The 21,545-nt window shown below is 37.8% G+C and overlaps 1 protein-coding gene across 2 annotated transcripts; it reads right to left on the bottom strand.

Moving 5' to 3' along the window:
• Positions 1–128: 128 nt before the first annotated feature.
• Prr27 (proline rich 27) lies at positions 129–20,818 on the bottom strand. 2 transcript variants are annotated; one of them, NM_001163551.1, is made up of 6 exons: positions 20,623–20,818; positions 10,782–10,843; positions 8,884–8,907; positions 5,234–5,257; positions 2,956–3,885; positions 129–217 (listed from the first exon to the last, which is right to left on the bottom strand). In NM_001163551.1, the coding sequence occupies exons 2-6, from the start codon at positions 10,830–10,832 to the stop codon at positions 188–190; spliced, it is 1,059 nt and encodes a 352-aa protein (NP_001157023.1). In that variant the 5' UTR covers positions 10,833–10,843; positions 20,623–20,818; the 3' UTR covers positions 129–187. The 2 variants fall into 2 exon arrangements, with proteins under 2 accessions (NP_001157023.1, NP_082924.2); NM_028648.3 differs by lacking the exon at positions 8,884–8,907.
• Between the last annotated feature and the right edge of the window lie 727 nt (positions 20,819–21,545).

Below are 21,545 nucleotides of genomic sequence, written 5' to 3'. Positions count from 1 at the left end.
AAATTTGTTTAAATTTCTGTAGCTATACCTATAAGGTATATATTTTACCATTTGAACTGAAAATAAAGCATTTCATCATTATTGTTTTGTGAAATGTCTACAGAAATCCATCACAAACCAACAAATATGGATAGACTAATAGTTTTAATAAAACATATAAACTATTTGTTGAGAAAAGAGAAAAAATTTAGATTTCTTTTGGTTTGTTCATTGGCACCTGTGAAACAATAAAAAAACATGTCAATTTTGTATAATAAACTGTCAAATTTCTTAGATATAAAGCAAAGTTGTTTTTCTTTACTCATGAGTTCATTATAAAGGACTATATAGAATAGTCATCTAAAAGTACTCATCAAATAATGTTTTCTCCTCTGTCTGCATACAGATGCAGCATTCATACAGTTATATATTCTTACAGGAATTAATAAGCATCCATGTAACAATTTAATTAAAATGCAACATTTCAGTCTATTTGAATGCATATGTAGATATCATGAAACCTGGGTTGAAATAGCTATTGATTTAGCTACTCTTGATATTGAATCATAGGAGTGAAGGAGAATTCTTTTTCCATCTTTATAGACTGTCTAGGAAGATAGGATTTCCCCCTTTACCTATTTCACATTGAGTATCTCCTTCCCTGTAAGGAACTTGATAAGTATGCCTGTGAGCATGTGAAATTGTTAAATGATTTTAAGTGAATCTAATATCTTGATATTATTCACCTATAGGCCTCTCATCTTAAATACCAGTAAAATAAAATGTCACATAATTTAGCTGGGGTTAAGGGTTTAAGAAAAAAACAGAAAATGGCTAATGTCATTAAGGATAACTATAGTTAAGGTGATCACTGATAGTGCTAACTGATGTCACATTTATTCTCAATATAACTTTAGGCATGGGTGGCACCTCGGGAATAGAATTTCATCTGACTGAGAGTTAAAATAATATCTCCCTATTTCCTTGTCCAGTGAACATTTATGATCATAACCTGATAATAATCTGGGCATAGGACAGAGGTATAAGGACCTGGAAATAGTTATTTGTTTTCTTTATTTTACTTATTTTTGGTTAGATAGAAGTGAGGAGATCAACTGAGCATTCTGGCCAGGGCCTTTCCTCTTAGGCCAGTGTGTGAGGTGAGATGGAGGAACAGGGAGTGGGTAAGGATGGCAAATGGCGCGCAGGCCTTAACGGACAGAACTCCTCATTTCAGTCTCCTTCTCCTTTAGAGCAGCTTCTTTCTAAAGGGATGAGAATCATTGCGGGGTAGTCAGGTCATATTCAATTTGGATCACTTTTTAAAAAAATATTTATTTCTTTATTTTATGTATGTGAGTACACTGTAGGTGTTTTAGACACATCAGAAAAGGGCATCAGATGCCCTTACTGATGGTCGTGAGCCACCATATAATTGCTGGGAATTGAACTCAGGACCTCTGGAAGAGCAGTCATTGGTGCTCTTAACCTCTGAGCCATCTATCCAGTCCCTTGCTGGTTCCTAATTTTGATCAGTTTAAAGAAGAATTTTCTATTCTAATAACAGTCTGGAAATTGTATATAGGAAATAAATTCATCATGTCTTAATTTCTAAGGAACTGATAACTAGCAACCACACCCCATTTTCTCATTTCACACATGTATGCATGACTAAAAGACTAATTATATATATATATGTAAAGGTAGTTTCAGCTGAGGAGGTGTAGTGTAATTAATCCACAATTTCCATATCTCATTACTATGCATGACTTATAGAAACAAATGCATATCACTCTCTTCTCCAGAAAAATCTCACTTCTCTACCTAAAAAGAACAAGGGTATTTTCACTTATGATTAAATATACTTCATTTGGTAGCACACGGGCTTTCTTTTCTAAATAATCTAGTTATTCTGAGGTGCTTTATAAAAGTTCCAGAGAAATCTGCTTGCAGACAAGATGGCTAACATAAAGAGAGTTGCCTCTCTTGTCTGAAATAAAGTGTATGTTTAAAATTATAAGGAGGGGCTGGGTGTGGTGCATACCGTTAGTCCCAGCATCCAGGAGGCAAAGGCAGGTGGATCTCTGTGAGTTCTAGGCTAGCCCTGGTTACATAATGAAATCTTTTTTGAAAAGAAAAATAATTATGAAGATGAAGAGGGCTTTTTCCCATGATTTTAGCTTCTTGTTGTGAAGAATAGTTATTATTAAGATACAGGACACAGAAAAAAAAAGGAGAAGTAAGTGTTTTAGCGTGTTGCCCACACAGAGTTCTAGGGATTACACATAAATTAAATGCTGTGTGTTTTGCAAGTATATATCTGTGTGTGTATGCATGTGTGCGTATTATATGTGCATACTGTATGGGGGGAAAACCCTTAATTCTTCCTCTCATATGATGAATAAGTTAAATTTATCTAGCTAATCACTTTTAAACTGTTTTTATATTATAGGAATGTTTTTCTGCATTATATATGCGCATATATGTAAAACACAACACACACACACACACACAAACACCCCATATGCATGCCTGGGGCATGTGAAGAGGGTACTGGATCCCCTGGAATCAAAGTTATGAATGGATGTGAGGTTCTATGTGGGTGCTGGGAATTGAACCCGGGTCCTCTGTGAGAATAAATGCTCTTAACCACTGAGCCATCTGTGTAGCCCCACTCATCATTTCTACCTAATAGGAAGTGTTACAAAGATGTGAGATATGAGAAGATGGGAGAAGAAACAAGAAGAATCAAGACTCTAATGTCTACATTCAAATATTCAAATCCTGAAAGTTCTTTTACTGTGTACATGGTAATAATGTCCTATACACTTTTAATATCCGCAGTTTATCTGTTGACTAACTGTCCACTAAAAGACTAGATTGTAATCCTGAAGTGAGTGTGTTCCTTGTACAGAAGTTGTGTGCCTCCCCATCTATAAACCCCACACATTGCAGTGGTTAGAGTAGGTAACTTACCTGGTAAAAAAAAGGCTGTGCTTCTTGGCTGGCAGATTTGGCCTCAACAGGCTCAAGTACCTGTGGTTTTGCTTCAGTAGGCTCAGCTGTAATAAGTTTTCCCACAACAGACTGGCTCGCCATAAGTTCAGCTGGAGGAGGTCGGCCTGCAGCAGATTCTGCTGCAGGAAGCTTGGCTTCAACAGCCAGGCCTGCAGCAGGCAAGGCTGGCAGAGACTGTGTTGCAGCAGGCTCACCTGAAGTAGGTTTGTTTTCGGGAGACAGGCCTGCAGGGGATTCAGCTAGTGACTGTGCTCCCACAGACAAGGGTACAGCGGGTTCAGGTGCCATGAGGCGGGATGCATCAGGGACAGCTGCCTCTAACTGGTGGGGGGCAGGCTCAGGTGCACCAAACTGGACTGGGGCAGGCTCAGGTGCACCAAACGGGGATGGAGCAGGTTCGGGTGCAAGAGGTTTGGGTCCGGAGGGTGGCACGGGTGTTCCAAGTTTGACTGCCTGAGGCAGACCTAAAATAGGTTTGTCTACAGGGAACTCAGGTACCAGACCCTCACCTTCAGCAGGCATAGCAGGAACTGCTACGGGCTCAGGTCTAACAGGTGAGATGACAGAAATCTTTGGAGGTATGACAAAGGGGTATGGCCTGGGAGGAAAGTGTTTGGGAGGAGGAAGAGGGGCGACTGGGGGACCATTCAATGGAGCATCAGCTGGGTAGTTGAGACTTTGGTATACATAGCGAAGTTTAGAAGGAGTGGCAATCCAAGGATATAGAGATAACCCTTTTTCAAGTTCAGAACTTCCAGGGAATTTGGTGATGGTGTTTCCTTGTTGAGTGTTAAAAGGAGGCAAAAGAAAAGGTGGCAAATTATCATTCCATAGGCCAAACGGGATATTCAGAGATGGATTAAGTGGGTAGCGATTTCCAAAGTAATCCTAAATAGAAGGAAAGGAATTCATTGTAGTTGACCATTTATACATGTAGCTATATTTATTTCTGCTATGACTGTAGTCACATATGAACAATGTTTTTAAAGGAACACTTGTTTAGTCTTTTTAATAACCAATATGCATCCATATTTATCGAAATGAAAATATTTTGAGAAGATAACAAACCTAAACTGAAGGAGAAGCACTTTGTATAGAAGTGAAGAAGTGTTACATATTGCAGAATACACTGCCTGGGTTAGGATGGGCGTGGCTTAGATAACATTGAATGCAGTTTAGAAGATTAACATAGGATGCAGGACAGGTTCTTCCAGGATATTCTCCACCATGTTCTTAATCTGTTCCTATTGCACCTGAAAACCTCCTTCTCTGCAAATTAATTGTCCCACATGAAGCCTCCGGTTCCATATTCTTCTTTCTGGTGTAGAACTATTATGACCTGTGTCCCAGATTTGTCCTGTTTCCTCAAACTTTCATTTCCCTTCCAGGTATTGTTATCAGAAGGGCAGGTGGAAAATATGGAAAATGGACTTGGCTTTTCATATATAAATTTCCCAGTGATGTTTTGGTTTTAAATGGGTATTCTAATAACATTGGTCATGAATTTAACCATCAAATTTCAAATCTTTCTTGTGGTGGGACCTCTACCAATTCCTCTGGTGGTTCTACCAGATTTCTCTACCCCATTCTGGAAGACTGCCAGGGACCTCAGGTCACATAGTTATGTAAGAACTCACAGAAAACGGGAACATTTCTTACTCACGTGCATATAATACTTTATATCCTATTTTAAATGCCCCTCACCCCAGTTTACAAATCAGGATCTTAGAATTTGGTCATTTATATAGCTACAGTTTGACTGTCATTCAAAGAATTATATTCAGTGTTTCTCATGCCCAGAGTTGTTTTATTTAGATGCATGCCAAGTTGTATTCTAGTAACATACTTCCTATGAATACAGATTCAGTTTTCACAATTTTTTTGTAAAGTGCTGCCTTCCTTGTTAATTATACATTTTACAATGTCAAACTCTATAAGATTATGTTGCATTTTAACCCACTCAACCTACTAAGCATGCACAATGATGGCAGGTTAACAGTGTGGATAAAATATTCTGTGAGGACCAAGATATGCATACACAAGTGGACCTATGAATGAAGAGAAGTAAACAAGTCTTTAAATGAACCGACTAGTCCTTCAAAAAAATCACCATAAAACTGAACTATTTAACATTATTTGATGGGAAATGGTATCTTAAAAAATAATACACACTACATATTAACATATTTAATTACAAAAAAAAAAAAAAAAACCAAAAGATTTGAATTCACTTTACCTCTTCAGTGGACGAGGGTGATTTCTGGAAAAAAAAAAAAAAAAAAAAAGATTTGTTGTAAAGTTGATACTATGGAAAGCATAACATTTCAAATCTCTACAATTGGAGAAGCATTGTACCAGTTTTAGAATTTTCTCTTTTAAGTGCCATCAACAGTTGCCCTGTCTTCAGTTTTCCTATAACTATCTATCATCTTACTGTTGTCATTTTTCTTCTGAGAGAGAACCTCCTCACGCAGCCTTGGGCCGGTCCCTTATATATAGACCATATCATGACCTCACCATGCAACCTGTATGCTGATCTCAAAAATATGATCCTCTGAGCTTGGCCTTAGGTTCTAGTAACATAGGTATGTGCCATAATGCCTGATTTCTAGTAAGCATCCTTTCTATGTGATGTGATGCCTGACAGTGTTCTTCTGAGGAGAAGAACCCAAGGCTCAGTGAGACAATGGCTCTAGGGGGAAATCACTACTACTCTTCTGCTAAATGAACATAAAATAAAAAGACTTGTAATGGCATACTCTACTGCTCAGCCATCCCCAGAGAAGCTTTTTGCAGTAAATGGCAGTTAACACAGAGACCTGAACTGGTTAATGCGCAGACAGTGAAAGACCTTGGTACACTTAGCCTTTTAATGAGATGTCTTTATCAACCCCCTAGACTCAAGGATCATGGATATATTGAGAAGAAGAGACAGAAAGAACGTAAGAGCCAGAAGTGATGGAGGACTCCATGGAAACAGCATCTTCCAGACACAAGCCTGGTCCATAAATTGACTCACAGAAACTGTGGCAGCATGCATGAGACCTGCAAAGAAGAGGAAGTGGACACCAAGTCCCACCCCTAGCCAAGAGGATATCTGCAGTTGATACTTGCTGGGAGAGGGAATGATTGATTTTCTCTAATGAAGTGACACACTCACTGTGACCAAGCCTCATGCCCAGGAGGACTTTATCAACCCAAAACAGACTCTCTGTTTTTCTGTGTGTGCTTTTCTTCTGTTATTGTTTAGTGTTTTTTGTCTTCCTGATTTTGTCTTGTCTTATTTTTCTGTTTTTTTGGTTTTTTGAGGTTTTTGAGAGAGAAAGAATATGAAGTTGGGTGGATATGGAGGTGGGGAGAATTTTCGAAGACTTGGGGTGAGGAGGGAGAAGATGCATGATCAAAATTCATTGTATGGAAAAAATTTTTAAAAGGAACATTATATAAACAAATAAAATGTAAAGACCAACATGATATACAGGGCTGAGGAGATGGCTCAATCAGCAAAGTTTCTGCTGTGCAAGCCTGTTGCCCTACATTTTATCCCCAGCACCCATATAAAAGCCAGAGATATTGAGGGAAGAGTGGCAAATATGATTAAAATCTGTGGAGAGCCGTGAGCAATCGCCATCATGAGCCTCCGCTGTGCCTAACTGGTAAACTAGTAATGTGCACAGGTGCAAGAGTAAATTCGTGCCAAGTCACTGCCCATCCCGGGACATAGTAGTGGGGTGATGAGTGAGCAGCTAATCGGTAGCTGACACGTCACACGGAGGGATATATAGGTGGCACCATTTTCCTTGTTCGGGGTCTTCCTTCAGATGAAGCAATAAAGCTTTGCCGTAGAAGAATCCGGTTGTCCGAGTGAATTCTTGCCGGCGAGATACTAGCTCGGGATAAAAATCATTGTACAAAACTCAAATAACTAATACAACGTATAGGATACAATGTATGTACAATTATCTGAAAGAAAAATCCAGACACAGAGGCATGCACCTATAATCCCAGTGTGAGGGGCAGGGAAGGGCAGGACATAGGACATGCAAAGAGGAGGATAGCTACAGTTTGTTGACTAACCAGTCTGGCCTAATCATGGAGTGAACAAGAGAAGAGATAGTGACTTGAAATATAAGGTAGAGAGCTACTGAGTAAGATGCCAACTTAAACCTCTGTCCTCCACAGCAATGCCCACACACACTACCATACACATGCACAGACCCCGTGAATCCTGTATACACAGAAAGAACACCATGAACATTCAAGGATTACTGTCTACCCACTTCCAGTGTTTTTATACTACCACTTAATTTTTTTTTGTTCGCAACCTATTTAGAAACTCTCAAGTACCAAAGCCAAAACTTTTGATTCATTTTTTTATATCTACTTTCTTGTTTATAACAGATACACATTATATCACTCTCTGTGCATTCTATAAAATCTTAGCTATGAAATGAGGCCTTCAGCATAGCTTCTCAGTAAATTTACATTTTTTCCAGGGACTTTGAAGTATTTTAAGCTTTTTCTTGAATAATACTATATGACACACACACACACACACACACACACCACAGAAGCACGCACACACACATACACACACGCACACAGTGCTTGTTTTCTGGTATACTGGCTGTAGGCATTAGGATGCTAGCTATTAAAAAGTGCAACCAGACCAGATTTCTTTTTAAAATACCAGAAATACTATACCTGAAGCCAGCCAAACTTTCCATGTAAAATTTAATATTACTTTCCTATTTTAGATTGTTCTTATAGAATTAAATAATCTTAAAAGTTTTCCAATGGATTTTTCCATATTCCCTAAGGTATGAGAAATGTAAAATAAATAACATACCAGGGCAGGCCTGGGACACAAGTGTCAGTTACTTTTATTATTGATGGAGATCCAGAATCTGATGACTGTTAATGTGAATTTTAGATATATTAATATTGTTTTAATTTTTGAAAAATTTCAAAGGTTTTTAGCTGATTTGCCAGTTTTGCTGTTTTTATTCAAAAGCATTTACATCTCAGACCCTTTTTAAAAAGATATATATATATATATATATATATATATATATATATATATTACTATCCTTTCCTATCAACCCATAACACACTTGTGGCTAAGGAGACTTATAACTTTCTTAGCACACATTTGTCATTAGAATATGAGATAATGATTACAAAGTACTGAAGAAAATCAAATAGTGGTAAGTCTGTTTGTCTGCTACATGAAATAATTCATGATTATTTTCTGCACAGAAATCACCCAGTTCCTTGGAATATGTACTCGTAGTATTTGTAGTTTCTAGTATCTAGATGAAATTCAGTCCAGCATGATGGTAGATGCTTATAATCCTAACTCATGGGAGGTGGAGGCAGGAGGATGAAAAGTTAAGATCATGCTTAGAGACACAGAGCATTGAAGGTCAGCCTGGGCTACATGAGGCCCTTTCTCTACCTCCTTAAAAGAAAACAAACAACCCATATGCAAATAAAATAAATAATTGAATATATAGCTGCTCAGTATCTTGCTTTCTTCTGTTCTAATCTCTCATGCCATCATTTTCTCATTGGTTATATTGCTTAAGTACAAATTCAGAAATATCATAGAGGTATAAAGGTAAATCGAGACATAACAGACTTTTATTCCACCATAAAAGGAGTTCATTCTATGCTTCTGGTCATCAGAAATGAAGGTTTGCTGGCAAATATGTTTGGCATAGTGTATATTCTATGCTTTTTTTCACCTTATCTGAAGAAATTAATAAAACAATATTTTAAGATCAATTAAAGTCAATTGCATTGCCCAGAAAATAGAGAATCTATAAGTGAAAATATAACCTATAAGTGAAAATGATAATTTTTAAAGAAATTGAATTGTTTTACCTTATGAATGAAAGGATAACGTCTCTAAAACAAAGAAAAATATTTTAGTGTGGCTATTTGAGAACAACTGCATTCAGACTTTCCTTTTACTGAAGAATTTGCATCGTCTTATCATCATTGTTTCCTTGACTATGAGTCCCTGGTCTGAAGAATTGACATCATAATCATTATGATGTTTTCAACAGGGGCTTTTATTTTGACTAAAAAGTGTTTAGTTTGCATCATTGTGTATGCAGGTAAATCTTTGCCATGTGAGAGGCCATTTGGCTCTCATGCATGCATGTTGTTTTACCACTTTAATGTTGCCGCACGCCCGTGTGTGTGTGTGTGTGTGTGTGTGTGTGTGTGTGTCTGCATGTGTGTATATGTGTGTATGTATGTATGTGTGTGTGTGTGTTTGTGTGCATGTATATGTATGTGTGTGAGTGTGCATGTGTGTGTATATATATGTATGTGTGTGCATGTGTGTGTGGTCTAGTGCCATTTTGTAGAACTATGCATTATTTTCTTTTTTTTTTTTTTTTTTTTTTTTTCATAAAACTTTGTTATGTCTTCTGAATTCACCATAGACGCTTTATTATGACTTTTGAATTCACCATAGATACGGTACCATACAGGATAAAAGCTAGTGTAGGAAACTCAGCATATACTATTTTAAGAGTTACAAATTAATTTAGGTACATTTAAGGGACATAATATTTTGAATTTTAGACAAGAAGCTAATAATAATTAGAAGTATTGAGTAGTTTGAATTTCTATTCAATCTTAGACATTTTGTTAAGCACTTATCTTATTTAGTATTAAAGCAATTAGTCAGAGTGGATGTTCCTCCTTTTACAAAGAGAGAGTTTAACACACTCATTTGGTAGAATTAAAACTGTTTTCAACCCCACACTTTTATTCCCAGCATCCTGGACGCAAAGGCAGACAAATACATGAGTCTGGGGCCAGCTTGGTCTCTGTAAGGAGTGCCAGGCAATCCAGGACTACATAGTGGAATTCTGAACAAAAAGAAATGATCTCGAGCCTCATCAGTTCACCTAACACTAAATGTCATCATGCCCATTCCTTGGCCCCTTTGAGCATCCTTTGGTTCTCTACACATCTCAGCAAATAGGATTTCACTGTCAGAGAAACCCTGCTAAAACTGCACAGGATTGTAGTGCCCTATAATGCTTTCTCCTTCCAGTTTCCTGAGTCTGAACTCACATCCTTTCCATGCTGTTGATCTTCACCAGGCTTGTTTGTTTGTTTAAATTCCTTTTTAAAAAAATTAGATATTTTCTTTATTTAAATTTCAAATATTATATCCTTACCTGTCCCCCCTCCCTCTCTCCCTGCTTCTATAACAGTACTCCCCCACCCACCCACCCACTCCCGCCTCCCTGCCCTGGCATTCCCCTACATTGGGGCATCAAGCCTTCACAGGATCAAGGGCCTCTCCTCCCATTGATGCCCAACAAGGCCATCCTCTGCTACATGTGCAGCTGGAGCCATGGGTCCCTCCATATGTACTTTTTGGTTGGTGGTTTAGTGCCTCGAAGCTCTGCAGGGTCGGGTTGGTTGATATTATTCTTCCTATGTGGTTGCAAACCCCTTCAGCTTCTTCTCTAACTCCTCCATTGGGGACCCTGTACTCAGTCCAATGGTTGTCTGTAAGGATTTGCCTCTGTCTTTTTCAGGCTCTGGAAGAGCAGCTTAGGAGACAGCCAGGTTTTAGATCTTCATTATCTGACTTTTGAAATTTTCTTTCAAGATTTAGACACTGTCACATTTATGCCCATAACCTGATGACTTGTATAAGCACTATACTCACATCCTCTTCAGTAAGACCCCTAACCAACACTTACTCGATATTTATTTCCATTGCTCCAGGTCTTGAGAGTTCAGTTACTTACCCTCTTTGCAAAAGCGACACACATGATGCAGGCCCAAAGAAGTAACTTCATTTTGATGAAGCCTATGAACATGAATAGTAGAATTTATTTTTCAGAACATATACAGAATGTTTTAAGTTACTTCTCTCTGGGAGAGGAGAAAAGTTGTGCTGCTATTTAACTGCTGCCAGCCTGGCTCAGCAGGGAAGACACTAAAGCCCATTCTCTTTGTTTTCTCTTTTCACTAATTAACTTTTCTGAATATATATATAAAACATGAAATTCAACTCACTTTTTTACTCAAGGGCATCTTTTGCAATTTGCCTTGGAGGATATACAAGGAAACGCAATTGTCTTAAGTAGTCACATGTGGTGTACCTTATAGAGAATTTTCATCTATGGATTCAATGGGAGACTGATACCATCTAACTGGAAAAAAAATTTCTCACTTTCAATTTTCTTTCTTTCTTTCTTTTCTTTTTTTCTTTTTCTTTTTTTTTTTTTTTTGCCAACACATCCTTTGGCATATTAGACATTTCATTGGCTCAAATTTTCTGTCACCTAAGAATAAAGGAATGCTCAATTTAAGTGTATGTCTTGGTTAAAATTTTTTTGTGAAATAGCACCACATCTCTAATTGCTTTACTGTTGATGTTTATAGATTTTTCTTTTTTCAAAAACATAAAGCATTTCCACTTTTTATAAAAAGATGTCTATACAAAGGCAATATTGTAGCATACTTCTGAGTTTCCAAATGTGAATGAGAGATGTATTCATCCTGATGTGAATTTCTAAGAGTAATAATATTAATTCCTTGATTCATTTCAAATGAATGTTTAAATAAGCAATATAGCTAAGGTATATTACTGTTTATAGTTATATATTAACTGTTTTTTAAAATATTTTTTATTATTACGTATTTTCCTCAATTACATTTAGAATGCTATCCCAAAAGTCCCCCATACCCCCCCCCACTTCCCTACCCACCCATTCCCATTTTTTGGCCCTGGCATTCCCCTGTACTGGGGCATATAAAGTTTGCGTGTCCATTGGGCCTCTCTTTCCAGTGATGGCCGACTAGGCCATCTTTTGATACATATGCAGCTAGAGTCAAGAGCTCCGGGGTACTGGTTAGTTCATAATGTTGTTGCACCTACAGGGTTGCAGATCTCTTTAGCTCCTTGGATACTTTCTCTAGCTCCTCCATTGGGGGCCCTGTGCTTCATCCAATAGCTGACTGTGAGTATCTACTTATGTGTTTGCTAGGCCCCGGTGTAGTCTCACAAGAGACAGCTATATCAGGGTCCTTTCAGCAAAATCTTGCTAGTGTATGCAATGGTGTCGTCGTTTGGAGGCTAATTATGGGATGGATCTCTGGATTTATATTAACTGTTTTTATAGTTGTTTCCATATTTTATCATTATTTGCTATTACCTATGGTTTTTTTTTTTTTTTTTTGCTCTACGTACAGATTTTAAGTTATGTATATTCTAATAATATGAGAAAAAAATTCAAATTTGTTGGATGGAGTAGACCCTGGATGGTAGCTGCCAAATCTTTAAGAAAGTGAAGGTTGTAAAACTATGTTTTCAGAAAAAGGCCTGGGGGAAGTACACAATATTCCCATCTTACTCTTTCCAGTCTTTGCTCAACTGCTTAAATGTTTGAGTCACATGGTGCTTGGTCTCTGCTGTGATCCCTGGGTGGCACAGTACTGAGACATTAAAAAATAACAATAGACAGTGTCTAAACATTATAATATATTGTAGACATCTCTACCTTATTCTGTTTACACATGAGTAGCATTAGAGAATTCTGGAAAAAATCCTCAGGGGTACTTCTTGAGTTATTGGTTTAACTATTTTAATATTTTAGAAGCTCTATATATTTTTTTGTTTTGCATTGTCTTTGTTCTTCACTGGATATTTTGGAATCCACTGTTCACATGTTTGGAGGTTTGAAGGGTGGGTATGACTTCATTTTAAAATGATTCCTACAATTCTGAATTTATCTTCTTTTCTCCCACTCTAGTTTCACCCCTCCCCAGAATAATCATGTCTTCTTTTATTAGTCACTAAAATCCATTTAGAAGTGATCATATTGTAAGCAAACAGAAGAAGAGATGTTATGCAGTTAAGTGATCTTCCTAAAATTATAAAATTATGTCAAAATTTCCTTGAGTATACCTTAGCACTTCTATATTTCATCTTGTAACGAAATATAATTAGTCTGTCATTAGTACAGCTTAATGGATGGCTATATAAATTTAGCTTACATTGTGATCGTTCTACATATAATTGAAGTTCTGAAATAAGATTTATTGGCAGTTACCAGATTTCACAAGCTTATCTTATTGGTACTGCTTGTTTTGTATCTATTAGTCTGATTCTATACAATGGCCCTAAGCTAGAAGTATAGCTAACACATTGTCTCTATAAGAGAACATTTAATGACAGCAGATGAATTAACAGCTCTAGTAAAGACCTAGTCATCATGCATTTTCATAGAAGATATACCGAAATATTTATTCCTGTCAGCAGAGTTCATAGATAATTAAGAATATAGAAATAAGAGTGGTACCCTTAAAAATCCCCTGAGTACTGAAGTTTTCTTATATTTGCTAAAATTTGAAAATCTTCAGACAGTGTCTTGTCTCATGGTCTTTTAATATGTCAATACATAGGACCTGTTATCTAGCTTTTTGAATATTCAAAAATTAAGAAAATCTGTCTTATTCAGATAATATAGATTGAATCTTATTTTCCTGTTTAATTTTTTTTAACAGATTGGTAGTTTTTGCTTGATCTTATTGACCTACTTTCTGCAGTTTATACCAATGCCTAAGTACAGCTTGTCCCCAGAGGATCCAGAAAGGACAAATTATGAAAACGTCATATATTTATATCTGTTCTAATAAGTTTCTTTGATTATTGCCTACAATGGCAATTGTTTATGAATATAAATAAATCTATTAAGAAGGCAGTTGGACACTATGTCAATTTAAAGCTTTCACCTGCACACCCCAGAGAGCCTATACTCTTCCTATAATGAATTTTCCACTGGCACTCAGTACTTGGTATACATTGCCTTTTGAGGAATGGGTCTCCCCATGTAGTGTTATAATAGCTCAAGTGGGAGTATCCTATTTGGCAAGTTGGTCTAGTTCATAGGATACACAGGCCGGCTGTCGAAGGCCTTTCTCCCCAGCAGACTGAACAGAATTTACTGTGACCATGAAAACTGCCCTGGAGGAAAGAAGCTTCCAGCACACTTCCTATGTGTTGTGCTTCTGAGGTGTGTGGTAACAAAAACAGTTGGTTGAATCACTTAGTCCTGTTGGGCAACCAAATGGAATATCAAGAGCCTGCAGTGTTTTAGGGGTATCCCCTACCAACATCACAGTTTCAGTTCAAAGAGACTGTCTCATGGTAAATAACTTTATTTTCTATCATCTATCTATCTATCTATCTATCTATCTATCTATCTATCTATCTATCTATCTATCTATCTATCTATCTATCTCCCTATATCTATCTATCATCTATCTGTCTATCTATCTATCACTTATCTAACTATTTACTGGTCTTAATTCTAAAGACAACTTTAGTCAGCCAGTTCTCCATCTTTCATTTCAGAGAGGCAACTCCATGTATTTTTTATACTGTCAGATTCATTTTTATCTTAGATTTCCATGCCAAAGTTTATTCATTTATTTATTTATTGGTATTTGCAACTAGTAATATTCAGCTACTGTTTAAATGTTTTATATTGACAGTAACTCATAGATCCACAACTACACATATAAATTTCATGATCCTAAAACTTCCCTTTGGCGGTTCTGTGTACTCAGCTGCTTTTCTTTCCCACCACAGTCAGCAATCACTGAATAATTTTTCAGTCTCATATTTTTGCCCTTTTCCCTTTCATTCTTGTCATAACTTTTTATTTCCCCTTTACAACTTTTCTTTTCATCCTCTCTTTTCATCTCTTCTTCTCTTTTCATCTCTTCCTCTCTTTTACTTTTCCTTAGTCACTCAGTGGTTATTGAACACTTCTATCAGTCCTGGAGATTTATAAGAGACATGTAATTATGTATGTAAAAGGAATCTTGGGAAAAATTTATGTGTGTGTAGGAGAGTTACATGGGGTCCTTGATGTTCACTGATCCATAGCACTTATTATCAATAAAGAAGTTGAACATCTATATTTAAACTTAGTTTTTTATTTAAGTATGGAATATTAAAAATGTGTAATACCAAGCCCATTGCCATGAGATTCAACAATACAGAATAATGCATAAGCATACAAGTGAAATTCTTTTGTGAGAAATGATTTTGTCTTCCACAAATACTGGGTTTGAGAAGAATGGTGGGCCAGAACATAACCTGTTATTTTGTAGTCATGGAAATGTGGTTCCTTTTAATTCATGGATGATTGCTAAACTTTTGGAAATGCCAGGAGGTTTAACTTACAAGGTAAATATTCTAAAACGATATCATTGAATATATTTCTATGACTGTGAAACCCACAGCTTGGTTTTAATAATGTGCCTTATGTTTTAATATTTTCTTTTTTTTAATAAGGTTTTTATTTCATTTACATTTCCATGCTATCCCAAAAGTCCCCCACATGCTCCCCCACCCACTCCCCCACCCACCCACTCCAAAATCTTGGCCCTGGCATTCTCCTGTACTGAGGCATATGAAGTTTGCACGACCAAGGGGCCTCTCTTTCCACCGAAGGCTGACTAGGCCATCTTCTGATAAATCTGCAGCTAGAGACACAAGCTCCGGGGTACTGGTAAGTTCATATTGTTGTTCCACCTATAGGGTTGCATATCCCTTTAGCTCCTTGGTTACTTTCTCTAGCTCCTCCATTGGGGGCCCTGTGATCCATCCAATAGCTGACTGTGAGCATCCACTTCTGTGTTTGCTAGGCCCCAGCATAGTCTCACAAGAGACAGCTATATCGGGGTCCTTTCAGCAAAATCTTGCTAGTGTATGCAATGGTATCAGCGTTTGGAAGCTGATTATGGGATGGATCCCCAGATATGGCAGTTTCTAGATGGTCCATCCTTTCCTCTCAGCTCCAAACTTTGTAACTCCTTCCATGGGTGTTTTGTTCCCAATTCTAAGAAGGGGCAAAGTGTTCACACTTTGGTCTTCATTCTTCTTGAGTTTCCTGTGTTTTTCAAATTGTATCTTATATCTTGGGTATTCTAAGTTTCTGGACTAATATCTACTTATCAGTGAGTACATATTGTGTAAGTTCTTTTGTGATTGAGTTACCTCACTCAGGATGATGCCCTCCAGGTATATCCATTTGCCTAAGAATTTCATAAATTCATTCTTTTTATTAGCTGAGTAGTAATCCATTGTGTAAATGTACCACATTTTCTGTATCCATTCCTCTGTTGAGGGGCATCTGGGTTTTTTCCAGCTTCTGGCTATTATAAATAAGGCTGCTATGAACATAGTGGAGCATGTGTCCTTCTTACTGGGTAGAACATCTTCTGGATATATGCCCAGGAGAGGTATTGCGGGATCCTCCAGTAGTACTATGTCCAATTTTCTGAGGAACCGCCAGACTGATTTCCAGAGTGGTTGTACAAGCTTGCAATCCCACCAACAATGGAGGAGTGTTCCTCTTTCTCCACATCCTTGCCAGCATCTGCTGTCACCTGAATTTTTGAACTTAGCCATTCTGACTGGTCTGAGGTAGAATCTCAGGGTTGTTTTGATTTGCATTTCTCTGATGATTAAGGATGTTGAACATTTTTTCAAGTACTTCTCAGCCATTCAGTATTCCTCAGGTGAGAATTCTTTGTTTAGCTCTGAGCCCCATTTTTAATGGGGTTATTTGATTTTCTGGAGTCTGCCTTCTTGAGTTCTTCATATATATTGTATATTAGTCCCCTATCTGATTTAGGATAGGTAACGATCCTTTTCCAATCTGTTGTTGGCCTTTTTGTCTTAGTGACAGTGTCTTTTGCCTTGCAGAAGCTTTGCAATTTTATGAGGTCCCATTTATCGATTCTCGATCTTACAGCACAGGCCATTGCTGTTCGATTCAGGAATTTTCCCCCTGTACCCATATCTTCGACGCTTTTCCCTACTTTCTCCTCTATAAGTTTCAGTGTCTCTGGTTTTATGTGGAGCTCCTTAATCCACTTAGATTTGACCTTAGTACAAGGAGATAGGAATGGATCAATTCACATTCTTCTACATGATAACTGCCAGGTGTGCCAGCACCATTTGTTAAAAATGCTGTCTTTTTTCCACTGGATGGTTTTTGCTCCCTTGTCAAAGATCAAGTGACCATAGGTGTGTGGGTTCATTTCTGGGTCTTCAATTCTATTCCATTGGTCTACTTGTCTGTCGCTATACCAGTACCATGCAGTTTTTATCACAATTGCTCTGTAGTAAAGTTTTAGGTCCGGCATGGTGATTCCACCGGAGGTTTTTTTTTATCCTGGACAGAGTTTTTGCTATCCTAGGTTTTTTGTTATTCCAGATGAATTTGCAGACTGCCCTTTCTAATTCACCGAAGAATTGAGTTGGGATTTTGATGGGGATTGCATTGAATCTGTAGATTGCTTTTGGCAAGATAGCCATTTTTACTATATTGATCCTGCCAATCTATGAGCATGGGAGATCTTTCCATCTTCTGAGATCTTTAATTTCTTTCTTCAGAGACTTGAAGTTCTTATCATACAGATCTTTCACTTCCTTATTTAGAGTCACGCCAAGGTATTTTATATTATTTGTGGCTATTGAGAAGGGTGTTGTTTCCCTAATTTCTTTCTCAGCCTGTTTATCCTTTGTGTAGAGAAAGGCCATTGACTTGTTTGAGTTAATTTTATATCCAGCTACTTCATTGAAGCTGTTTATCAGGTTTAGGAGTTCTCTAGTAGAATTTTTAGGGTCACTTATATATACTATCATATCATCTGCAAAAAGTGATATTTTGACTTTTTCCTTTCCAATTTGTATCCCCTTGATCTCCTTTTGTTGTCGAATTGCTCTGGCTAGGACTTCATGTACAATGTTGAATAGGTAGGGAGAAAGTGGGCAGCCTTGTCTAGTCCCTGATTTTAGTGGGATTGCTTCCAGCTTCTCACCATTTACTTTGATGTTGGCTACTGGTTTGCTGTAGATTGCTTTTATCATGTTTAGGTATGGGCCTTGAATTCCTGATCTTTCCAGAACTTCTATCATGAATGGGTGTTGGATCTTGTCAAATGCTTTCTCAGCATCTAACGAGATGATCATGTTGTTTTAATATTTTCTAAATCTCCAGTGATGTCATCAAATGAAGCAAAAACAAGTGATGAAGGACAGTCACATCAATCTAACTATATCACTGACATCATCTTGATTTGAGACTCTTTGAAAAGCCTCAAAGCCTTTTTTTCAGTGGAAAAATGAGCCATAACTGGCTGCTTTTTCACAGTTTGTCATGTTATAACAAAATATTGGTTCCAAAAGTATATGACATAAATTCAATTCTGATAATGTACTGAGTAGGGGAGATGTGAAAGAATAGGTTATTTCTTAATTTTATATTACTGCTATATAATTTTTGTGAAACCAGCAAATGTAGTAAGATATTTAGAAGATAATTGTGTCTACATTTGGAGAGAGAGCAGCATATTTGAGATGGATTTAGAGATTAAAACTAATTTTTAATCAGCAATCATCAGTGTAAATTTAAATGATTATGTCAGTCAAATTACATAGAAAACATGTAAACTTAGAAAATATGTACCTGAGATCATAGCCCTAGAAAATACCAATCATTGTGTGGAGAAAGGGAATCCAGAAAATCACCCCAGAGAAATAGTCATAAGAAATTGTAAGAGTTATTAGAAAGTAGTCATGACAAGAACCAAGTGTTGTGATACTTCTATAAGAAACACTTTATTTCTTCTATAAATGTATCAACTTTGAGCTACAGTATTAGTGGTTATAGTAGAAATAGTAGTATTACTGACAAAATAGTAATTTCAGTAATAGTGTAAGTTCAGAGAATTAAAATGTAATGCCTGACTAACCTTAGATAATGAAATCATTACTACTTGGATACAACCTTCAAGAAGATAGAAAACTTAGGAAATAAAAAAGGGGTGGGGAGATTTACTAGCTTTAGAGTAGTGGAAGATCACATATTCGGAGAGGCTTTATGGGCAGAGTTTAAGTTATTTTCAGGTTTAATTCAAGTTATCAGCATTGGCCTTTCTGCTTGGATGAGAAGGTGTCCTGGGACTTGGAAATACAGGAACCACACAGCTCTGAGGTAGAACAATGTCCCAGTGAAAAGACATCCTGAGATACAGGAGCCCAGGAACCACCTAGCTCTGAGAGGAAGCATCCTTAGCAGAGGCATTGCAGCTCCGAGGGGAGGGCATCCCCAGCTGCGCTGAGCAGCCCAGGAGCCTCAGCCCTGCTCCTTCTCTTCTCTTCTCTTCTTCTCCTCATTGCTTGTCTTCTTCTGATGAGAGAGTCACACCATGGAGAAAATCTCATGAAAGAGTGTTATTGGAGGGTTCAGAGTGAGAAGGGACAAATCCAGGAGTGGCTGCCTATGCTCCTGGGAGAGAGCAGACAGCATCAGGGAAATGGACAAAGCACAGTGCTTATATAGGAATTCTTTTTTTTTTAATGGATTAGATATTTTTATTTTAGTCACTTATGTATCATTACAAAAATATCTTTGTCCTTGAATTTCTAAACCATTTTAAATTTCTGAAAATATTTTGCTTTTATTTTTTTAATTTATATTTTTAATTAGGTATTTTCTTCACTTACATTTCAAATGCTATCCCAAAAGTCCCCCAGACCCTCCCCCCCTCCCCTGCTACCCTACCCACCCACTCCCACTTCTTGGCCCTGGCATTACCCTGTACTGAGGCATATAAAGTTTGCAAGACCAAGGGCCCTCTCTTCCCAATGATGGCAGACTAGGCCATCTTCTGATACATATGCAGCTAGAGACACGAGCTCCAGGGGTACTGGTTAGTTCATATTGTTGTTCCACCTATAGGGTTGCAGATCCCTTTAGCTTCTTGGTTACTTTCTCTAGCTCCTCCATTGGGGGTCATGTGTTCCATCCAATAACTGTGAGCATCCACTTCTGTGTTTGCCAGGCCCTGGCATAGAGAGATGGCTCAGCCATTAAAGGCTAGACTCACAACCAAAAGTATATAGGGATTCTTATGGGCATAGAACTTTCTAGGGTGGAGATTTCCAGGGTGAGGATTGATCAGATTTCCAGTCCCGAGCTTGGGGGAGCTCAGAGATTGGTGGGGTTTCCTGTTCAAGGATTGATAGTTTGTGTGCATATGTGTGTGTGTGTGTGTGTGTGTCTCAGGGATTGGTGGGTTTCTGTGGGAAGTTCATGAATTGGTGAGTTTTCCTATTCAGAGATTACTGGCTTTTATTCAGACTTTTAACCTAAAATTAGCATAAACTGGGCAGGGTCCTGTTGAGAGATTGGAGATGAACTTTGGGACAGTTATGGCAGTTAGTGTGGTCTTTGGGGGGGGGGGGGTCTGACTGCTGGAGCTCCTCTGGAAGGGCCCTGGCCATGCAAAGTTTATAAAGGAAGTCCACAGCAGGGAAAACCTTTCCTGCCACTTGTTATGAATATCTAACATTTAGCATATCACACCATGATTAAAATAATGTTATCGATGTATCAAGAAATGAGTAGTGTTTATACTCCATAGATTCAATATATCCAAATAGAAAGGGAAATATTCTCAAAACTTAAGGTAATGTTAGGAGGAGTGCTAACTTTAATTCTGATAAAAACACAATGTGATAGCCTTTAGTGACCGTCAAAGTTGAGAAAAGAAACTTACTTCGAGACTCAGAGGCTTAGAACGGAACAGAAGTCAACATTCATTTCAGAGTCTTACATGGCCAGATATTGTCCAGGGAGAGTTGCTTCAGCGTAGAAAGGCAGAAGAATTGTATTAAGTATGAGGATAATATTTTAAATTACGAAGGATAAAGTCTGGGAGAAGTGAGGCCACCAGAGAATACAACAGACAGAATGTAGCATCATCAGATTGCTAAGGAATGGAAGGTTCTAAGAGGACAAATAAGAGTTCTTAGAGCTTATTACTGCTCTGACTTTTCAAAAGACATGTCAGGGCCACCCTTTACAGAAAAACTGCTGAATCTTTGTACTATACAGGAAAGGAGCTTGGGAAAAGGGGAACTTGATAGACTGAACTATGGTAGGAGGGGGTAAAGGACAGGGATCATTTATGGTGCCAACCATGCAGATTTCATTCCTTGCCTTTGCATCAAAATCATCACAATTTCATGATGGCTTAGACAATTCTCAACCCTCACTATACCCTCAACCATAATCTGCCTTGGCAACACATTTGGGATTTTCATGGACCCTGGCCCTAGTCCAGATGTATTAATCAAAACAATTAAGTTTAAGAAAGTGGAAGTAGAAAATAATTATATGTTTGAAGTAATGACTTTGATCTCCCAAAAAGAAATGTTGCAATGTTACTTGGCTTGACCCTCGTTCAACATCTATGTAATTGTGTTTTGTTCTTTAAATATTGTGGATGCATGCAGTCAACCACCTAACTAAGAATGGGGACCCCAATGGAGGAGTTAGGGGAAGGACTGAAGGAGCTGAAGGGATTCACAACCCCATAGGAAGAAAAACATCACCGAACCAGAACCCCCAGAGTTCCCAAGGACTAAACCACAAACCAAAGAGTATACATGGAGGGACCCATGGCTCCAGCTACCTATG

This window comes from Mus musculus, chromosome 5 (assembly GCF_000001635.26).
Source record: "Mus musculus strain C57BL/6J chromosome 5, GRCm38.p6 C57BL/6J".
Classification (NCBI taxonomy): Eukaryota; Metazoa; Chordata; class Mammalia; order Rodentia; family Muridae; genus Mus; species Mus musculus.
Note: the sequence above shows the minus strand (reverse complement) of the source record. Positions and strands in the feature narration are given on the sequence as shown.

Excerpts from the sequence above, each read along its gene's own strand:
- Prr27 (NM_001163551.1), bottom strand. The coding sequence starts at position 10,832 with ATGAAGTTACTTCTTTGGGCCTGCATCATGTGTGTCGCTTTTGCAAAG. Across the intron at positions 5,258-8,883 it reads GTTATCCTTTCATTCATAAG|AAATCACCCTCGTCCACTGA; the intron begins GTAAAACAATTC and ends TTTTTTTTCCAG. Across the intron at positions 218-2,955 it reads CACAGCCTTTTTTTTACCAG|GTGCCAATGAACAAACCAAA; the intron begins GTAAGTTACCTA and ends ATTGTTTCACAG.